The sequence below is a fragment of the Amphibalanus amphitrite genome, unplaced genomic scaffold (assembly GCF_019059575.1).
Source record: "Amphibalanus amphitrite isolate SeventyFive unplaced genomic scaffold, NRLGWU_Aamphi_draft 000854F_arrow, whole genome shotgun sequence".
Taxonomy (NCBI): Eukaryota; Metazoa; Arthropoda; class Thecostraca; order Balanomorpha; family Balanidae; genus Amphibalanus; species Amphibalanus amphitrite.
The window spans coordinates 106,997-122,892 of NW_024882348.1; the positions used below are offsets into that span (position 1 = coordinate 106,997).

Here is a 15,896-nt window from a genome sequence, read left to right on the forward strand (position 1 = left end):
ATCCAAATCTAAGAGATGGGTGGCCTACGTCCTCACTCTTTTGAGTTGAGTTCCGAGGCCTAGATGACAGCTGTTCAAATTCCCAACACTAAACGCTCGATATGTAGGCCTTCAATCAATGCAAAAATTTCGACATTTTTCTCACCCAAATAAAGTTGAGATAGATCAGGGTATTTCTTGCAGGGAGTTGCACGGCGATCAGTTGTGCGGCTCCATCCCGAATACCATACCTACTGCGCGGGACTCGGCAGTGAAGCTAGTGCGCTGCGGCACAGCCTACCTTCAGGCGGGGTACACCAGTGACACCTAGCGGCAAAGTTATAAGTAGCACCCGCACGGAGCTTGTGCGCTGCGGCACAGCCTACCTTCAGGCGGTGTACACTAGTGACACCTAGCGGCGAAGTTATACGTAGCCTCTGTATACGTGCGTGCGGAGCCACGGGGTTGCTCCTGTTTTGTGTTTCTCAGACTATGAGTTTATTGGAGCGAGCGGAGCGAGCGTTCTAAAGAGACCGTGTGGCAGTAATAAGAAAAGAAATGGATATCAAAATTGTTGTATTTGCCAGTGAGCACCGACTATGTCTCGTCACATTGAAAATAGCGGTAAATCACTATGGTAAACAGGACACGTTGTACCCAAAGGCCAGTACCCACACTGATTGATGCGCCGTGACATAGGACCAGCCCGACCGGTATCGGGCCTAAATACCACCCTCACAACCACCCCAGCAGTCCCCGCATAAGCTATAACAAACGTCCATCATCACATTTCCGGAAAGCCTCAACAAGTGGCCGCCCATTGACCCAGTCAGAACGACCGGCGCATCACGACAGCCAATAGGCGACAAGATAACACCTTCACGTGCTCCTGTTGGAGCGCGGCGTCTACTTCTTCTTGGCCCTTGCCGCCTGCGGCAAGACAACCTTGACCCGGCCGGGGAAGTTACGGGTGACATCTTCCGGTCGCACCGATTTGATCAGGTCCCGCTCGCGCGGCGTGGCGGCTTTGTCCGTGAGGAACGACTGGACGGCCGTCTTGGCCGCCTTACCCTTCTTCCCTGCGCTGGGAGTCAGCTTGACTTTGAACCTGCCGGCGGATGATGAGGTTAATTAGAAGGCTAGGGTTTCTACGTTATGTGGCAGTCGTGAAGTTAAGGGTTTGAGGTCCTCAAGGGCGTGGACAAACACACACTGGGACGGGTAAGATGGGACAGATGTAAACAAAAACACTACAAAGATCAAATGAATGAGCTTTGAGAAAATAAAATAACACAAAACGGTAACTAAACATCAAAACTAACGAATAGCCTGCTACTGAGTGCCTTGTGACAATACGATGCAAAAGCACCACAAATAAATATCACCCTTTTATGTCGGGGCCTTGAACCCGCTCTAAAACTCGCTCGGTTCAGAGGCGCTACCTTGACAACAGCGATCCACATAGCTGGAATCGGAGTCACCTTCAGACTTTTTATCCATAACACACCAGCTTCAAAGGCACACAGGTCATCATCCCGCACTGTCAGGGGATGCGTTAAATCCTTTAGCGATTTATGTCTGCACCATCACTATGTAGCGAGGTCTGTGAGCCGTACGACGGCTGAAAGAGGTGCGCGGTAATTGTGACAGACGCTGAGCACAGCCGAGCAGTTCTGACACAGATGGCCGAGCGGTAAAAAACGCAGAGGCCGAGGATGGTTGTTAGGTTCACCTGGCCAGTTCCGGCCCGGGAAGACAGGTGCACGGTCCGAACCCGTCTAATGGATGGGTGACCCGGTCATTTCCCAGTCGGCGCGAGGGGTGTGACGGGCAGAGGGCATAACGCGGAAACGTCACCCATCCGAGAGCGCTTATCAGTTAGCAGTGAGAGACAGAACAGGCTACTAACAGCCAATTTGGATGGGATCGGGTAATACGACTGCGATTGAACCCGGTAAAGTGCATTCATTAAAAAAAAAACATCACGGAAGCCCTTTAATGTTCAGCTTGTCAAATATCAAAGGAAAGAAGTTTTCAATTAGTTCATTACATTACATAATGGATAATTTTATGATACCTTGAAGGTTCAATTTAAACCAGCAGAGTATATATGTACTCAAACAGATGAAGCAGGTTTACTCTCCCTGGATACAGTAGCATTTAGTCAGAATCGGGTAGGTACTCGACATACCACTTCAATCAATGTTCAGTCGCCGTACCTCAGTCGAGGCTTTTTCACCGCAACCGCCACACATATTTCCAACTAGCACCCGCTCAGACTCAACATCGACTCGTTGCCATCGGCTGGGGAGGGGGTAAGAGAGCGGGATGGCTAGGGTAGGACAGGGCGGAGTTGGCTGGGGTGGCGGCAGGGCACTCTGTGAGGCGCTCAGAGTGGAATACCCTCCGCAGGTTGATTTCCCCGCTGTAAAAGCCATTCTGGAGGGGGATAACCGATTACCCAACTTACTTGTATCCAAGAACGGTGGACCACGGCGCACAGACTGGCACGGCGTACAGGAGTTCGTCCTCTTCCACAGGAAGGCCGGTCAGCTCCTCCAGAATCTGGCAGTCTTGTGGCACGGTCACCTGTGTACAGACAGCAATCGGTCAGAGTAGTGTACAGGGTCTGGCAGTCCGCAGCAGAGACAACGGCGTCGCAGAATTCTACCGAAAAATTTACAGGTGCGGGATTTTCTCGTCGATTACAGTTTACTACGCATATAAGCACCAATACACAGTTCATGCATTCGACTAAGACACAGTGGCAGACAAAACAAAATATTCACTTTATCAGTCATAAATAACGACCACTTGAAAACTTAGTCTCTGTCTCGGCGTCGGTACCTATATGACCACACTATTCACCGTGACCCATGAGAATCTCGCCTCTGCTTTGTTGTTTGGCTTCAACTGGAGCTCAAAAAAGTGTGATGAATATTGAATATTACGATGAAAACCCCTCACCTCGTCGTCATCACCCTCGTCATCGGCGGCCTCCTGTCGCGCCTTCTGCTGCTGCCGGCGCCGCTCCTGCTGTTCCTGCTGGCGCTGCTGACGCTCCTGCTGTTCCTGCTGACGCTTCTCCTCGGCCACTGCCGCCTGGGAACGGCCGGCCGACTGACCGGGGAGGGGGAGCACAGGTCAGCGCACTAATACACTGCAGAGTTCAGAGTCACGGAGCAGTACAAAGCATGGAGCTGTTGAATCCATAAATGCATTCATAACTAAGTCTGCAAAATGCAGAATCATGTTCAGAAACACCAACAAATTCCACCTAGAGTGCGCATCGAGTATGTCTATCATAATGAAAGTAAGAGAAGGGCGATTTGAGCTATTTGCTTACCTGGAGGATCGCCATTCGAGCCTCCCTTTCCTCGTCATCCTGGTCCTTGTACTTCTCCTTGGCGCGCTTCATCTTGGAGCGTTTGCCGCGCGGCTGCGGCGGCGGCGCGCAGTTCTGCTTCTTGTCTTTGCCGGCAGGTGGCGGGCCGGTCGGCTTCTTGCCGCCGCGCCGTGCGGCGGCCGGTTTGGGCCCGGGGAGTTTCGGGAACGGGTTGTCGGCAGGGCGGGAGTCGGTGGGGGAGGTTACCTCTACCGTGAATCTGCCGAGGGAAAGCATTGTCAATGCGGCCCAGTGGAGACAAAAAGTCCGGGCGCAACCGTTGTAAGCCCGCAAAATGTTACCAATCATGTCATGCGAAAATATGCCCAAAATTTGCATATGTGAAACTAGATAATTCATCAGACCATGTGTATGCTATTCAGCATTGTTTATAACTTACTTGCTGCCTTTGAGATGCTTCACTTCCACGTTCGTGTCCGGGAACTCGTTTTCTTCCTCACTCTCTCCCTTGTCATCTTCCTCCTCCGAATCCTTCTTCTCTTCTTCCTCCTTTGAGCCCGTCTTCTCCTCTTTTTCCTCCTCTTCTGAATCGTCCTTCTTCTCTGCCTTTTCATCCTCAGAATCCTTCTCCCCAGAGTCCTCCTTTTCATCCTCTCCGTTCTGGGAGGACGCCACTCCGTCCTCCCGCACTCCGTCCTCGTCCCCGGCTGCAGAGGACAGCTCCTCCGCGGCTGGCACCGGTCGGGGACCGTCCTCCGACTCTACCGTCCTCACCCGCCGCTCTCCGCGGTGCCTGGAGGCGGAGAGACAAGGAACGTCAGACGAAGTGACTGATGTATATTGTCTGATGTGATTATAGCCACACTAGAGAATAATTGAGGATAGAATACGCTTTGACATGCCTCTTGAAGCGGTGAAATCAAAAGTTGAATTATCTAATGCGGGAACAGAAGTAAGCAACTGAATGCGCAGCTAATCATCTGCACTGGTGTTTAGTGTTTACCAATATCAATCCAAAGAGATTCAAACCACCTCAGAAACAAAACGTATAACTAAATCAAAATCAGCAAGCGACCCATCCGCCACAGCCAATATTGCCGTAACACCCTTGACCAGACAGACTTCAGTACCCCCCCCCCCCCACGCACACACACTCTTTTCCAAGCACCCATTTAACGCCCCCTGAGCTTGGAATGCATTTCCTCATCCTCGCTCTCCCCGTCCCACCTACCTCTCTATCGAGCTCTCCTCCAGTTTGAACAGCACTGCAAATCCGAGGGTCAGCTGACAGGGCGGCAGGTAGTTCTTCTTGCCGCGCACCATGAAGCTACCGGTGGTTAAGTACTCGCCGGTAGGCGCCGTCTTGGACACCTGGTGGGCGTGCACCCACCAGGCGGAGGTGACGATCTTAGCGTCCCAGGCCGAGCTGGAACAGACGAGGAGGGGTGGCGGGGACTGGGTGAGAGACAGCTGTGGAATCGACATAGTCATAATAACATGGATGATTGACAAGAGTGTTGGTTGAAGGCAGCCGCAATTATAGCAGATTGCTGGATATTTAATTAGTCGTTCGGCAAAACTACCACATGCACTAAATTAGTTTAAAGCATGCTGCATGTATTATCATGTAGGAGTAATGCTTATCTATCATTCTTCGACCTTTGCATGAAACACTATCCCAGTGCCCAACACATTCACATTTCATTCCGCCACAGTCTGCTGGTCTTCCGTTAGTTCGTCATAAACAAAAATTGCTTGCTTTTGCACTCCCAACCCGCATGACTACCAGACTACCTTCTCTCTTCCACTCACCTGTTACAGACGGCGAACGATCCGGCCTCGTTCAGTGTTTTCGGCGGTACCTCTGCTCCGGTGGGGTTTTTCACCACCAGCGAGGCTGCACCGTGCAGGTCACCGTGTACGTAAATGTCACCCGGCTTCAGGTAGCGTCGTACCAGTATCTCGTTCTGTTGCTGGTCACGTCCTCCCAGCACTGACCGGCACAAAACATGAGCGGTGACTCGTTGGAAAGCAAATGATGGGCAAATGACGTTGGAAAGCAAGATTGATGGGCAGCGGAAAATATCTACAATTACATATGTGCATGGCAACATGTATTGTAGCTACATATAGGTGCGTGGAAACCAAGTGTCAAAACAATGTAGACGTTAGGCTAACGTTTAAAAAAAAACGAAAGCTTAGTTGCAGATGTCCCCAATATATGAGCACATACATTATAATCAAACCAATTGGATCTTTAATCGCCAAAGAAAAACCACCTGTGCCGGCAAAATCCATTAGAAAGGGCACGCTTGTCAGTGTTGGTGTCCATTACGATTCAACCATGCAGCTCAGTAACAGCACATCCGTTCTGAAAAATACCGCGTAATCCACAAAAGGCAAGACGTTCCCACACGGATTAAAAAAAAAAAAACACACAAAAACACACCCATCTGCTATAACTAGTTAATGTCAAATGGCATCGGTGCCGACCTATAACTGTCTGTCAGTAAACCTTAGGTTCCGTCCCTCCACCCCGGTATTTCTCAAAATAGCATCCCCTGTCTGTGTTACACATCTTACCAAGGTAGTTTTCCGACGATATGAACCAGAGAAACCTCTCGAACCAGTGCACGCGACGCGCCTTGTTGATGCTGGCGATGGTGGCAGCCTCCTTCAGGGTCTGCTTGGTCTTCTGCTCCGCCGACTTCATGGCCTTGAACGAAGACTCGATGGTCTTTTGCTGCTTCTTAGCCGCTGTCCGCTTCTGGCCAAAGTACCTGCGTCAGGCCGGGAGGGTCAAGAGGTATGGTTGGACACACTGTGAGATAAACATCGGAGATGTACCGTCAAACGGAGTCGATGCTTTTTTTTGTAGAAAATGACAGGAATGCCGGCACATGATGCAACAAAAATATGGCGGCAGCCAACAACTTTGATCCACGTTAGCACTCCCCAACCCTCCAAAATCTCAAACTGACAGCTGCAGCGTAGCCAATTTTGACCCGGCCTCGCAATCCGCGTCCCTAGCTCCACCCCGGAGTTGTCTTTGGGCACTGGACACTGACTCGAGACGCGTCCTTGACCCCTGGCGCCGTTTTCCCTCCTGACCTGGTAGCGTTGGCCAGCGCCGATAGGTCCAGGTCTATGTCGACCAGCATCGGTCGGATGTGGGATGACTGGTCGGCCTTCTCGGCCGGAGGAGCCGCGTCCTCCCGGCCGTCCTCACTGCCGTCCTCCTCGTCCTCGTCGGATTCCTCCTGGTACGGGTCACTGCGGAGGGTACGCAGGGGAAGGAGTAAGGTGGCGCCTCAGGGATTGAACGAGGACTTTGATGACACATAATAGCAGATAAGTCACAGTAGACAAATGTAACAAAATGCAGTCATAAATCGGTTGGTAATATAGCTAGCAAGTGTCACTGTAATTGGGCTACCAGTCCACATCATCCACTTACTGCAGCAGCATGGTGATGTGGTTCGTCTCCAGCTTCAGGGCCTTGATGGAGCGCGCCACGGGGTCCCCGCGCTTCTGCGCCTCCTGTACGATCCGCCCGATTTCGCGCCAGTCAATCTGGTTGGCCAGGGCGGAGCGCACCACCAGTGCCGCGCCATCCACTAGCTGTGCATTGCTGGTGATGAGCTCTGCGCGCCATCTGTCGTCGCGCTGTGCAAGCTCGAGTGCCTCAAGCCGCCGCTGGTGGTCGCGCCGCACGTTATCCAGCTTCTTTAGAGCCTCCCGCTCCTGAAAAGGCGTCACATACGATTAATTGTCACGAACCCCAAAAAACAAATAGGAGTGGTCCAAGCACAGATCCTTCGGGGACGCCATTAAATATGGATTACAACGTCATGAATGAGCTACGGAGACCGTAGTACTCCACTCTTCTACAGGCCCCCAAGGACACAATTATAAACTGGCGCAGGAAATATGTACGTCCTATCTGGAGGATGTCAATCGGATACCAACTTTTTGGTATACCGATACCAAACCGATACCAACTTGGTATTTAATATTTCGCAAATGCATTTGGTATTTTGTTGGTATTATGAATCCTCTCTAATGTAAAAGAGGCCGAGAATTTGGTAAAAAGTTGGTATTTCCCTCAGATTCTCAAGTAGGTTCGGTTTTGGTATTTTTCAATGGGTATTGTTGGTATTTGGTTTGGTATCGATATCACAATTTTCCTTAATTGACATCACTAGGACCCCTATCTAGCCCTTAAAATCGACAGAGCATTATAAAACCATAACCAAATCAGATAATTTCACAATGCGGTAAATGCCTATGGCTAGCAGAATTCAATGCCCTCCTTCCACACACCACACCGCGGCCCAGCCAGCTCTCTCCTCTACCAACACCATCTCTGCCATTTCTCTCACCTGCTGAACCGCCTTCATGTCGAGTTTCTGGCTCTCCAGCTTGCTGAAGAACTCGTCGACGGCAGCTGTGAAGCTGAGGAAGGTGTGGTGGGGCTGGTCGGCGTGCTGCGCGTACAGCAGCGGGTGAAACTCCTGGTAGGTGACCATCTCCGCGTCACCGCCGGCGCCGGAGCCGCCCTTCTGACCGCCCTTCTGACCGCCCTTCTGACCACCCGCCGAGCGCCGTTCCACGCGGTAAGTGACGATACCCTGTGCCCGAATAGAGAGATGATTAGCGGTGATACCCAGCCTGGCACCAGTATGCTGCGTAGCTTATGAGCTTCGGGACGTCGGAATGCTTGTGATGCTCGATAGAAGTAATAAAAACGACAAAAAGTGTGGACTATATATAGTCCGTATTTTCCGTTGACATCAAATCGATCAGCTATTCGCGAAATAGTCGAATCACAAGAAGCACCTAAAACAAATAAAGCCAAAAGAGTTTACCAATGCTGCATAACTCGTCGATGCTAATTCAGCTGATTGAAAGCCACTTATCATGAACTTCGTTATATGTTCCACAACACAAATATCTCCAAAAAACAATTCAATCCATTCAGTCGCCGTCACCCCGTCCCTACTGCTACCTAAGTGGCACACCCACCTTGAAGTCTTGCTGTTCGTTTCGGAGGACCGCCTCCCCGGCGCGGATGGCTCCCACCAGTCGGTGCATGTCCTCCTCAATATGAAACTCGTGTCCGAGCCGCGCCTGCGCCGGGAAACCCGCTTCCAGCAGGAGATGTTCGATCAGCGCGGCGCCAAAATCTGCCGACGGTATGGTGTGTCAGTTTCAGGCAGACTTCTCTTTTCCATTTCAATCCATATACGAAAGTGGTGGGAAAAAAATAAATGGTGTGGAGAAAGAAACCTGTCAGGAGTGAAAGGAGAATTACATGGAAGAGGATGGGGAACCGTGAAAAGGCGAGAAATTGGAATCGGGACATAGGACAGTGAGGATGGGTACACGATGAGGATTAAATAACAAACGTTTCAGCCAGGGTGGTCACTTCAACAGATAACACAACGTCGAACGCATAAATGCGTTCGAAACGCGTTCAAATTTGACAAAACAAAACCACAATCAAATCGAAACAAAACCAACTATCAAAACCAACTATCAAAACAAATCGAATTCGTAAGCATCGAATTTATCTTTAAACCGCAAGTAGCAAACACCTTCAACCATAAACCCAGTCCCGAATGCAGTCGCCTCCTTACCAAGATGAGGGTTGATGATCTTCTTGAGCACATCTCCCTCCTTGGCGGCGGACAGTACCTCTCGCAGCTGCTGCTCCGAGCGGGTCTCGTACAGGCGCGCCTTGTCCAGCGGGTAGTTCTCCTTTGAGGCGAACCTGGGGCCGTAGCGGAGGGAGAATTGTTAAGTAAAAATGAACAGAACAGCGCTGTTAGCTTGTGCTAAAGTACGATTCAATGTTTCCTGGACAGGGGCCGTGTGTTTCCCGTTAGACATAAGTGTCAAACTTGCAGGAAACCTCTCTAATGCAAGTGACGTAAAATTTGACCAGCGCAGAAACATACAAATCAGAGGGCTGTTCATGGGCCCTGTGTGCGGTCGGACCGTACACAGACTCAAAGCTCCGCCCACTGCGTCCCTACGTCATCCTTCCGTCACCGCACACAGCGACCGCTGTGGTCGGTCGGGACCGGCCACAGGGGACCGTCCACCGCACGCAGCTGTGACGTCAGAACCGCCTACCCATCCCCTACCCCCATGCCTGCTGCACACACCGCACACACCGCACTCAGCAGTTTGCGGTACCCGTGAACACCCCTCAGCCAGCATGACATTTTAACATCAGAAAGGACTTTTGTAATATATAACAAAAAGAAACCGCACAACACACTCTCAAATACACCTGGTTAACACTCTCAAATCAGTTTCTCTTTCACTATTTTCCTCCCCTACTTCTCACCTGACGCTCTCGGCATCGGTGCGCGGCCGCAGGATGTTGAGGATCGTATACTGGTGGTCTGTCAGCACCAGGTTGCCCCTGTCGTACAGCTCGAGGATGACGTGGTGGGCCACCTCGCCCGAGCCGAACTGCAGGTCCACCACCCGGTCCACTCCCAGCTGGCGGATCGACTCCAGTCGCTTGTTGCGGATGTGCTTCCTCAGCTGTGTGACGGAGAACGGGGGCGGGTTAGGTGAGGACGGCGCAAAAAGGAAAGAATGTAACATTTTTAGATAGGTATATCTGCAACACTGTCATGCTGAATCTCTCCTTCCGAAATTTTCCTTCCAATGGCATGGCATGGCATTACATTGGTCAAGAAATATACCAGCATTCATCATGTATGCCAAAAACTATCATATGTATTCGTCGCCTTTAAGGACATTACCATAGGGTACATTTCGATGACACACTAGACACTACCACTCATATGCCAAAATACATTATTGAATGTACCACAGAATACCATCATTCCCTTGCCATACATACCACAGAATATACAGCATACCAACACACCCTCCAAAACCCTTCTTACATCCTGTTCCCGATCCCCAAACCAGTTACGATCCAATCGCCAGTCGCCAAACCCATTACGATACTTCACCTTCATCGAGAATCCGGACGGCGCCGGGTTCTTGGGCCACTCATACTCTGTGGCGTGAATGCGAGCTCCGGACTCGAGCAGCAGCACCGCCTTCTGCTCGGGCCGCTGCAGCTTGAACAGGTACGTCTTGTGGTCGGTGTCGTACACCTGTACCACGCGCATACCGGCCAGCCTGGAGAGCAGAGTGAAGGGTGACGTGGCGCAAGGACGGCAACAACTACGGACGCTTGAGCCCAACGAGGCTATGCGCCCTAATCCAACAAGTACAAGTACAAGTAAGAATGAAGCGTAACGGTTGACAGTTTATTATTACATGAATTACATGAATTTCATGAAAATAAAAAATGCAAAATGAAGATATGTCTATCTAAATAAAAAAATGTTCGAATGTTTTGAATGAACGGAACCAGAATTCAGGCTAGATAGAATTTTTTTCAAAGGTCCCTACTCCCAACTCACTCTGTCTATTCAACCATTTCAGGTTCAATCATGAGAATTTAGATGCCTAATTTAAACATGCTCGTCAAATCTAGACATTTGTTGTTACCAATCACTAACAATGTGTCATGGGTCGTACAGAAGAAATATAGCTGTAAGGCACCTGACATGACGAACACTCACCGCTCATTCAGCTCGGCTACCATTGCAATGATATCGACGGTGGTGAACTTGGACTTCATTGTGATGGCGAGTCTTCACTCTGGAACATGACATTCACGTGGTAGCTGTTATTTTGTATCATGCTGTAGATTATATAAAATAGATATTTGTTCAGGATCTAAATTAATGTATGAAAATAAAACTTGACCCTCGCCCGTATCCGCGGTTTGCCAGCCGCAAACATATAAGGAGGGGGAGGGGTCCGTTGGACCCCCTTTGTCGTTTGGCCCCTGATCGAGCTAGAGCTTCGCGGAAAAAACAAGCGTGTTGCCCGTGACGAAAGGAAGCCGATAATATCAAATTTTAAGGTCCTAGGACATTGGTTGACCTTCCAGGTCAGGTTAATGACCCACAAGTCGGGAAAATCGGGACCTGTAAGAAAGTCGTAAAGTGTCGCTGCGATAGGGTATTTGGGGTGCTGATCACGGATATCTCATATCATGTTAGTTTTGATCAGAGTTGATGTCTTTAAGCATTTAGACCAGGTCGGGTCAGGTCAGGTCAGGTCAACCGGTAGGACTAGGGGACGTGACGGCTATTCGTAATACGTGTCAACCGCCTTCTGACAGCTTCGTGACATGTTACAAAGGCACCAAAACTACTTCGTAAATGTTCAAATGGTTGCTAAATTCGAAATCAGCTAAAAAAAACTAGCCTAGAAACATGTAATTGTAAAACTCGAAAAAGTGAACCGAGGTCACCAAAGGTCAATGACCTGACCTGACCTTCAGGTGACCTTGACACCCACCCTAATGCATGGGAGCAACATCATAGCACATGTTTGAGCGCTGAAACTACGAAAAGACTGCAAACGCGCGGCTAATGCGACCCGACATACGCCGAATCGCGATTCCGGCCAGACATGGTCTCGAAAAGTAGATCACAGGTCAAATGTCATTTGAGTCAGGGCTCAGAATCATGACATTTTCAGGGTAGGTGTAAAATTGATCAACTCGAGGGTACCTAGTGAAAGTTTCGTCACGATCGGCCGCTTTTTACGCGAGTTATTCGCGAAAAACCGAGGAAGGGGTTCGTTCGACCCCCTTCCCTCCCTATACGGACAAGGGTTAATTTACTTTAAAATTTATCTCTATCCCATTGAAACCACCTTATCTTCCAGTTGTAAACCAACTCATTCATCATGACAAACCAGGACAAACATTTTCCGGTTTTTCCCTACACAAACAAGTGTCCTTTGAGCAGTGAAGCGGGAACTGTTTTCTGACTGGGGAGGGGGAGGGGGTGTACACCGGATATTCCCCAGTAGGGTTTCATAACATAGACCAGGGCCCTGTTCGCTCGCCGTTTTTATATCAGCGTGCTGTCGGTTTTCCCCATATAAGGAAGTTATTGCTGGCGCGGCTTAGCCTCTCATTGGTCTAACGAATAGACCACTTGAATTCGACCAATGAGGAGCCAAGAAGCAGCAGCATGGTCGCAGCCTGCTGATAAATAAACGGGGTGCAAACAGAGCTCAGCATATGGTAGCCCAAATCTAGTTTTCTCACTGGTTTTTGGCATTCAGTTTTCCAATTTTCTACCTACAAGATAAACAAAATATTAAGTTACAACTTAATCCATCTCAGCTGAGGCAAGTAACCACCTTTTTGGTAACCTGGAACAAAGGTTTAACTACCTACCTACCCGACTGGAAAAAATGCCTCCACTACGCTGAAGTTCTCGGCGGAGGTGATGCGCCGAAATTTCGGCGCAAGGGTTTATGCGCCGAAATTATTTTACCAAGCCATGCTTCATGCGCCGAAAATTTTCAAGGCTTACTGATGGCTGCAGGCTGTAGCCACGCACTGGGGGGGGGGGGGGCTGGCGTGTGTGTGTGGCTGTCTTCCAGTGACTACTGTCTACAGACGGTTGTTGGCACGGTCGACGGGATCGGGCAGACAATAGACATCAGCAGGCCATGCGGGACCGAGCACCAGCGTTCGCTATCACAAAATCTCCTGACTCACAAACTCACTGGCATGTTCCATAACGTAACCTTTATTTTGTTGCCCGGTTCTGATCAGCAGTATGTGCCCAGCCGGTGACTGACGCCTGACGGGGCCTTCAACAGGCGTGGTGCAAGCACGGCCGATGGGATCGGGCAGATTGAGATACCAGGCCACGCGGGACCGATTGCCAGCGTCCGCTCGCAAACCACACGCCGGAAATACAGGAATCACAACGGTCAATACGCAAACGATAGCATACGTTATCTGAACTAGGGGATCCGACAATCCATAACCTCACTCTCGATCGGTGAACTGTTCCCGCCGTGGGCCGCCGTGGGAGAGTCGCAATCAGGTTCACTGAACATGACTTAACCCTCGCCGGCCGAGGGGGGGGGGGGCGGGTGCCGCCCCCCCCCCCATAGGGTTTTTTCGCGATAGCTTCGAACACGCTGGCGATAGAGAGCTGAAACTTGGCATACCTGACCTTTGATCCAAGCCGCATCTTTTGACACCAACCGCATTTTTGGGTCAGGTCAGGTCACTGACCTATGACGTCATAAGTGAACCTCTGCACGGTCTTCAGATGTCGCAACTTCGCAACGCCCTCACTGCCAGAGGAGATGTCACAGGGAAATGAAACTTGCAGGATCTAGTATCCATTATGAGTCCCACAACTTGTATATCTCGGATTTTTCCTAAAGGTCATATGAGGTCAGGTCATTTTCGTGACCTCACCATTATAAGTCAATGGGGAAAAATGAAAACTGCTATTCTGACGCCGGGAACGATCTCCAACTATCTCAAGCACACAGAATCGTGATTTTATGCACTCCTTGCAAGGTTAGATGCGTCACTTTTGCAATGTTGACCTTGCGTGACGTCATTTATGACGTCATCAAGGTCATATTAGTTTTTCGTCAATAACTCTTGATCAAATTGAGCTAGCGAGTCGGGAAAGCCACCAATGGACTCAGGAAGACCTGCCGAATCGAATGATATGCGACATGACCCCTTTCGACCAACTTCGTGACCAGGGGGTGCTGACCTGACCTTGACCTGAGGTCAACACCCCAAGTTGACCTGACCCGGACAAAAAGTATATCATTCGACGCGCCTGCGCGAGACGAACACGATGCTGCCAAAATCGGCGCTCTGCGGCCGTTTTTTGCGAAGTTATTCACCAAAAACTGAACCGTACCTTGGGGCACTTGACCTGACCTCAGAGGTCACCGGTTGACCTAGGACCTTAAAATCGGGTACCAATCTCTGCGTCTCGTAACGGCGCACACGCTCGTTTTTTCCGCGACGCGCTAGCTCCACCAGGGGCGAAACGGCGAGGGGGGGTCGTACCCGCCCCCCCCCCCCCCTCGGCCGGCGCGTATGTAGAAAACCAATAGGTCCGGCGAGGGTTAAATACCCTGAGACGAACACGAGACAAGATAAGTGATATTTAAGATGTTTAACTCCCGAAGACATTTAACCCTCGCCGGCCGAGGGGGGTTGGTGCCACCCCCTGACGGGTTTTTCGCGACTGCTGCGGAGCCGTTTGCGATAGAGGGATAGAGAAAACCGTCGATTTACGCCGAAGTACGCCGAAAATTTCGGCGCAAGCCGTCGATTTACGCCGAAGTACGCCGAAAAATTTCGGCGCAAACGCCCAACTACGCTCGAGTTCTCGACGAAAGCGTGCATTTTTTCCAGTCGGGCCTACCTATACATACAATGCATTCAAGCAGAGTTTTTGTTTGTTTGTTTGCTTGCTTTTTTATGACAGCTTTTGATAAGGACATACTAGAGTGGTGAAAACACCTCAGCTGTGGTCAGCTCAACAATACGGATTAACTGATATGCAACATGAGCTTTTGTGGTCAGGTCATGACCTTGGCCTGAGATCAAATTTTCAAAATGACATTTCAAGGTCAAATTTCAGTTCATTTGATGAGTCTTGATAGTTGATGAGATGAACAGAATGCTGGCAATAGTTTTAACATGACTCTTGGGTGTCTTGGGCATTCTGATTATTACAGAAAAAAATAATTTGTTAAAAAGGCTTTGTTAGACTTTTTGCCATCTAGAGGCTTAACTGTTATCTGAGGAAACGCTCCAGAAAGAGCGTTAAAGGGCTCCCAAATACGCTTTTCAGTGGCGCTGTAGCTCCATTGGTTCCCGAGTTATGCACCTGTTTTTCAAATGTGTTGAAATAGGCAAATTTGACCTTTGATGACCTCTGGCAGCCTGACCCTTGACCTGACCATAAAACTTGCTTATTGATCAGTCCAAAGGATGTATTACTGGTTTAGAATTCCTGGTCAAAAAACATTTTCTGGACAAACATTTTAAACAAACATTTCCCTATTTGAGAATCAACATATCCAATGGTCAATGGACTTGGGTCAGGTGAGAAGACTGAGTGGTAATTGATGTCATAATGCAAATGCAATGCATACCTACAGTTGAAAATATTACAGAAATCGCTCACAGAAGCGCATAGATAATCACACACATTGACATCACATTATCGCGCAGAGAGAGGAGTGTGTATAGCTTGAGCTGGCGCAAGGCTATATAAACCAGAGGGCTGTTCACGGGCCCTGTGTGCGGTCGGACCGCACACAGCCTCCAAGCTCCGCCCACTGCGTCCCTACGTCAGCCTTCCGTCACCGCACACAGCGATCGCTGTGGCCGGTCGGGACTGGCCACAGCGGACCGTCCACCGCACGCAGCCGTGACGTCAGAACCGCCTACCCATCCCCTACCCCCACGCCTGCTGGACGCACCGCACACAGCGCACGCAGCAGTGTGCGGTGCCCGTGAACACCCCTCAGGTAGAACGCTCCCGACGAAAAAGTGGTGACAAGCGATAATTAGTAGCCGCGACCCTCTTTTGTTCAAAACTATATCCGCAAGCAGCATTTACAGGCTAGCGGAAATCGACCAATCGGCGTTCGGCAATACTCAACGCTG

At 50.0% G+C, this 15,896-nt stretch overlaps 1 protein-coding gene across 6 annotated transcripts; it reads right to left on the reverse strand.

The window, feature by feature from the left end:
* Positions 1 to 542: 542 nt before the first annotated feature.
* On the reverse strand, positions 543 to 15,671 carry LOC122367167 (nuclear export mediator factor NEMF-like). Of its 6 annotated transcripts, none has more exons than XM_043340040.1 (17): positions 15,504 to 15,671; positions 10,945 to 11,023; positions 10,324 to 10,495; positions 9,681 to 9,883; positions 8,965 to 9,098; positions 8,351 to 8,511; positions 7,708 to 7,956; positions 6,783 to 7,069; positions 6,437 to 6,598; positions 5,909 to 6,105; positions 5,138 to 5,318; positions 4,557 to 4,751; positions 3,765 to 4,118; positions 3,326 to 3,584; positions 2,947 to 3,099; positions 2,450 to 2,568; positions 543 to 1,087 (listed from the first exon to the last, which is right to left on the reverse strand). In XM_043340040.1, exons 2-17 carry the CDS (start codon positions 11,001 to 11,003, stop codon positions 886 to 888), a joined length of 3,087 nt encoding a protein of 1,028 aa, XP_043195975.1. In that variant the 5' UTR covers positions 11,004 to 11,023; positions 15,504 to 15,671; the 3' UTR covers positions 543 to 885. The 6 variants fall into 6 exon arrangements, with proteins under 6 accessions (XP_043195975.1, XP_043195972.1, XP_043195973.1 ...); XM_043340037.1 differs by having other exon boundaries at positions 15,578 to 15,659; XM_043340038.1 differs by having other exon boundaries at positions 15,436 to 15,588.
* Positions 15,672 to 15,896: the final 225 nt, after the last annotated feature.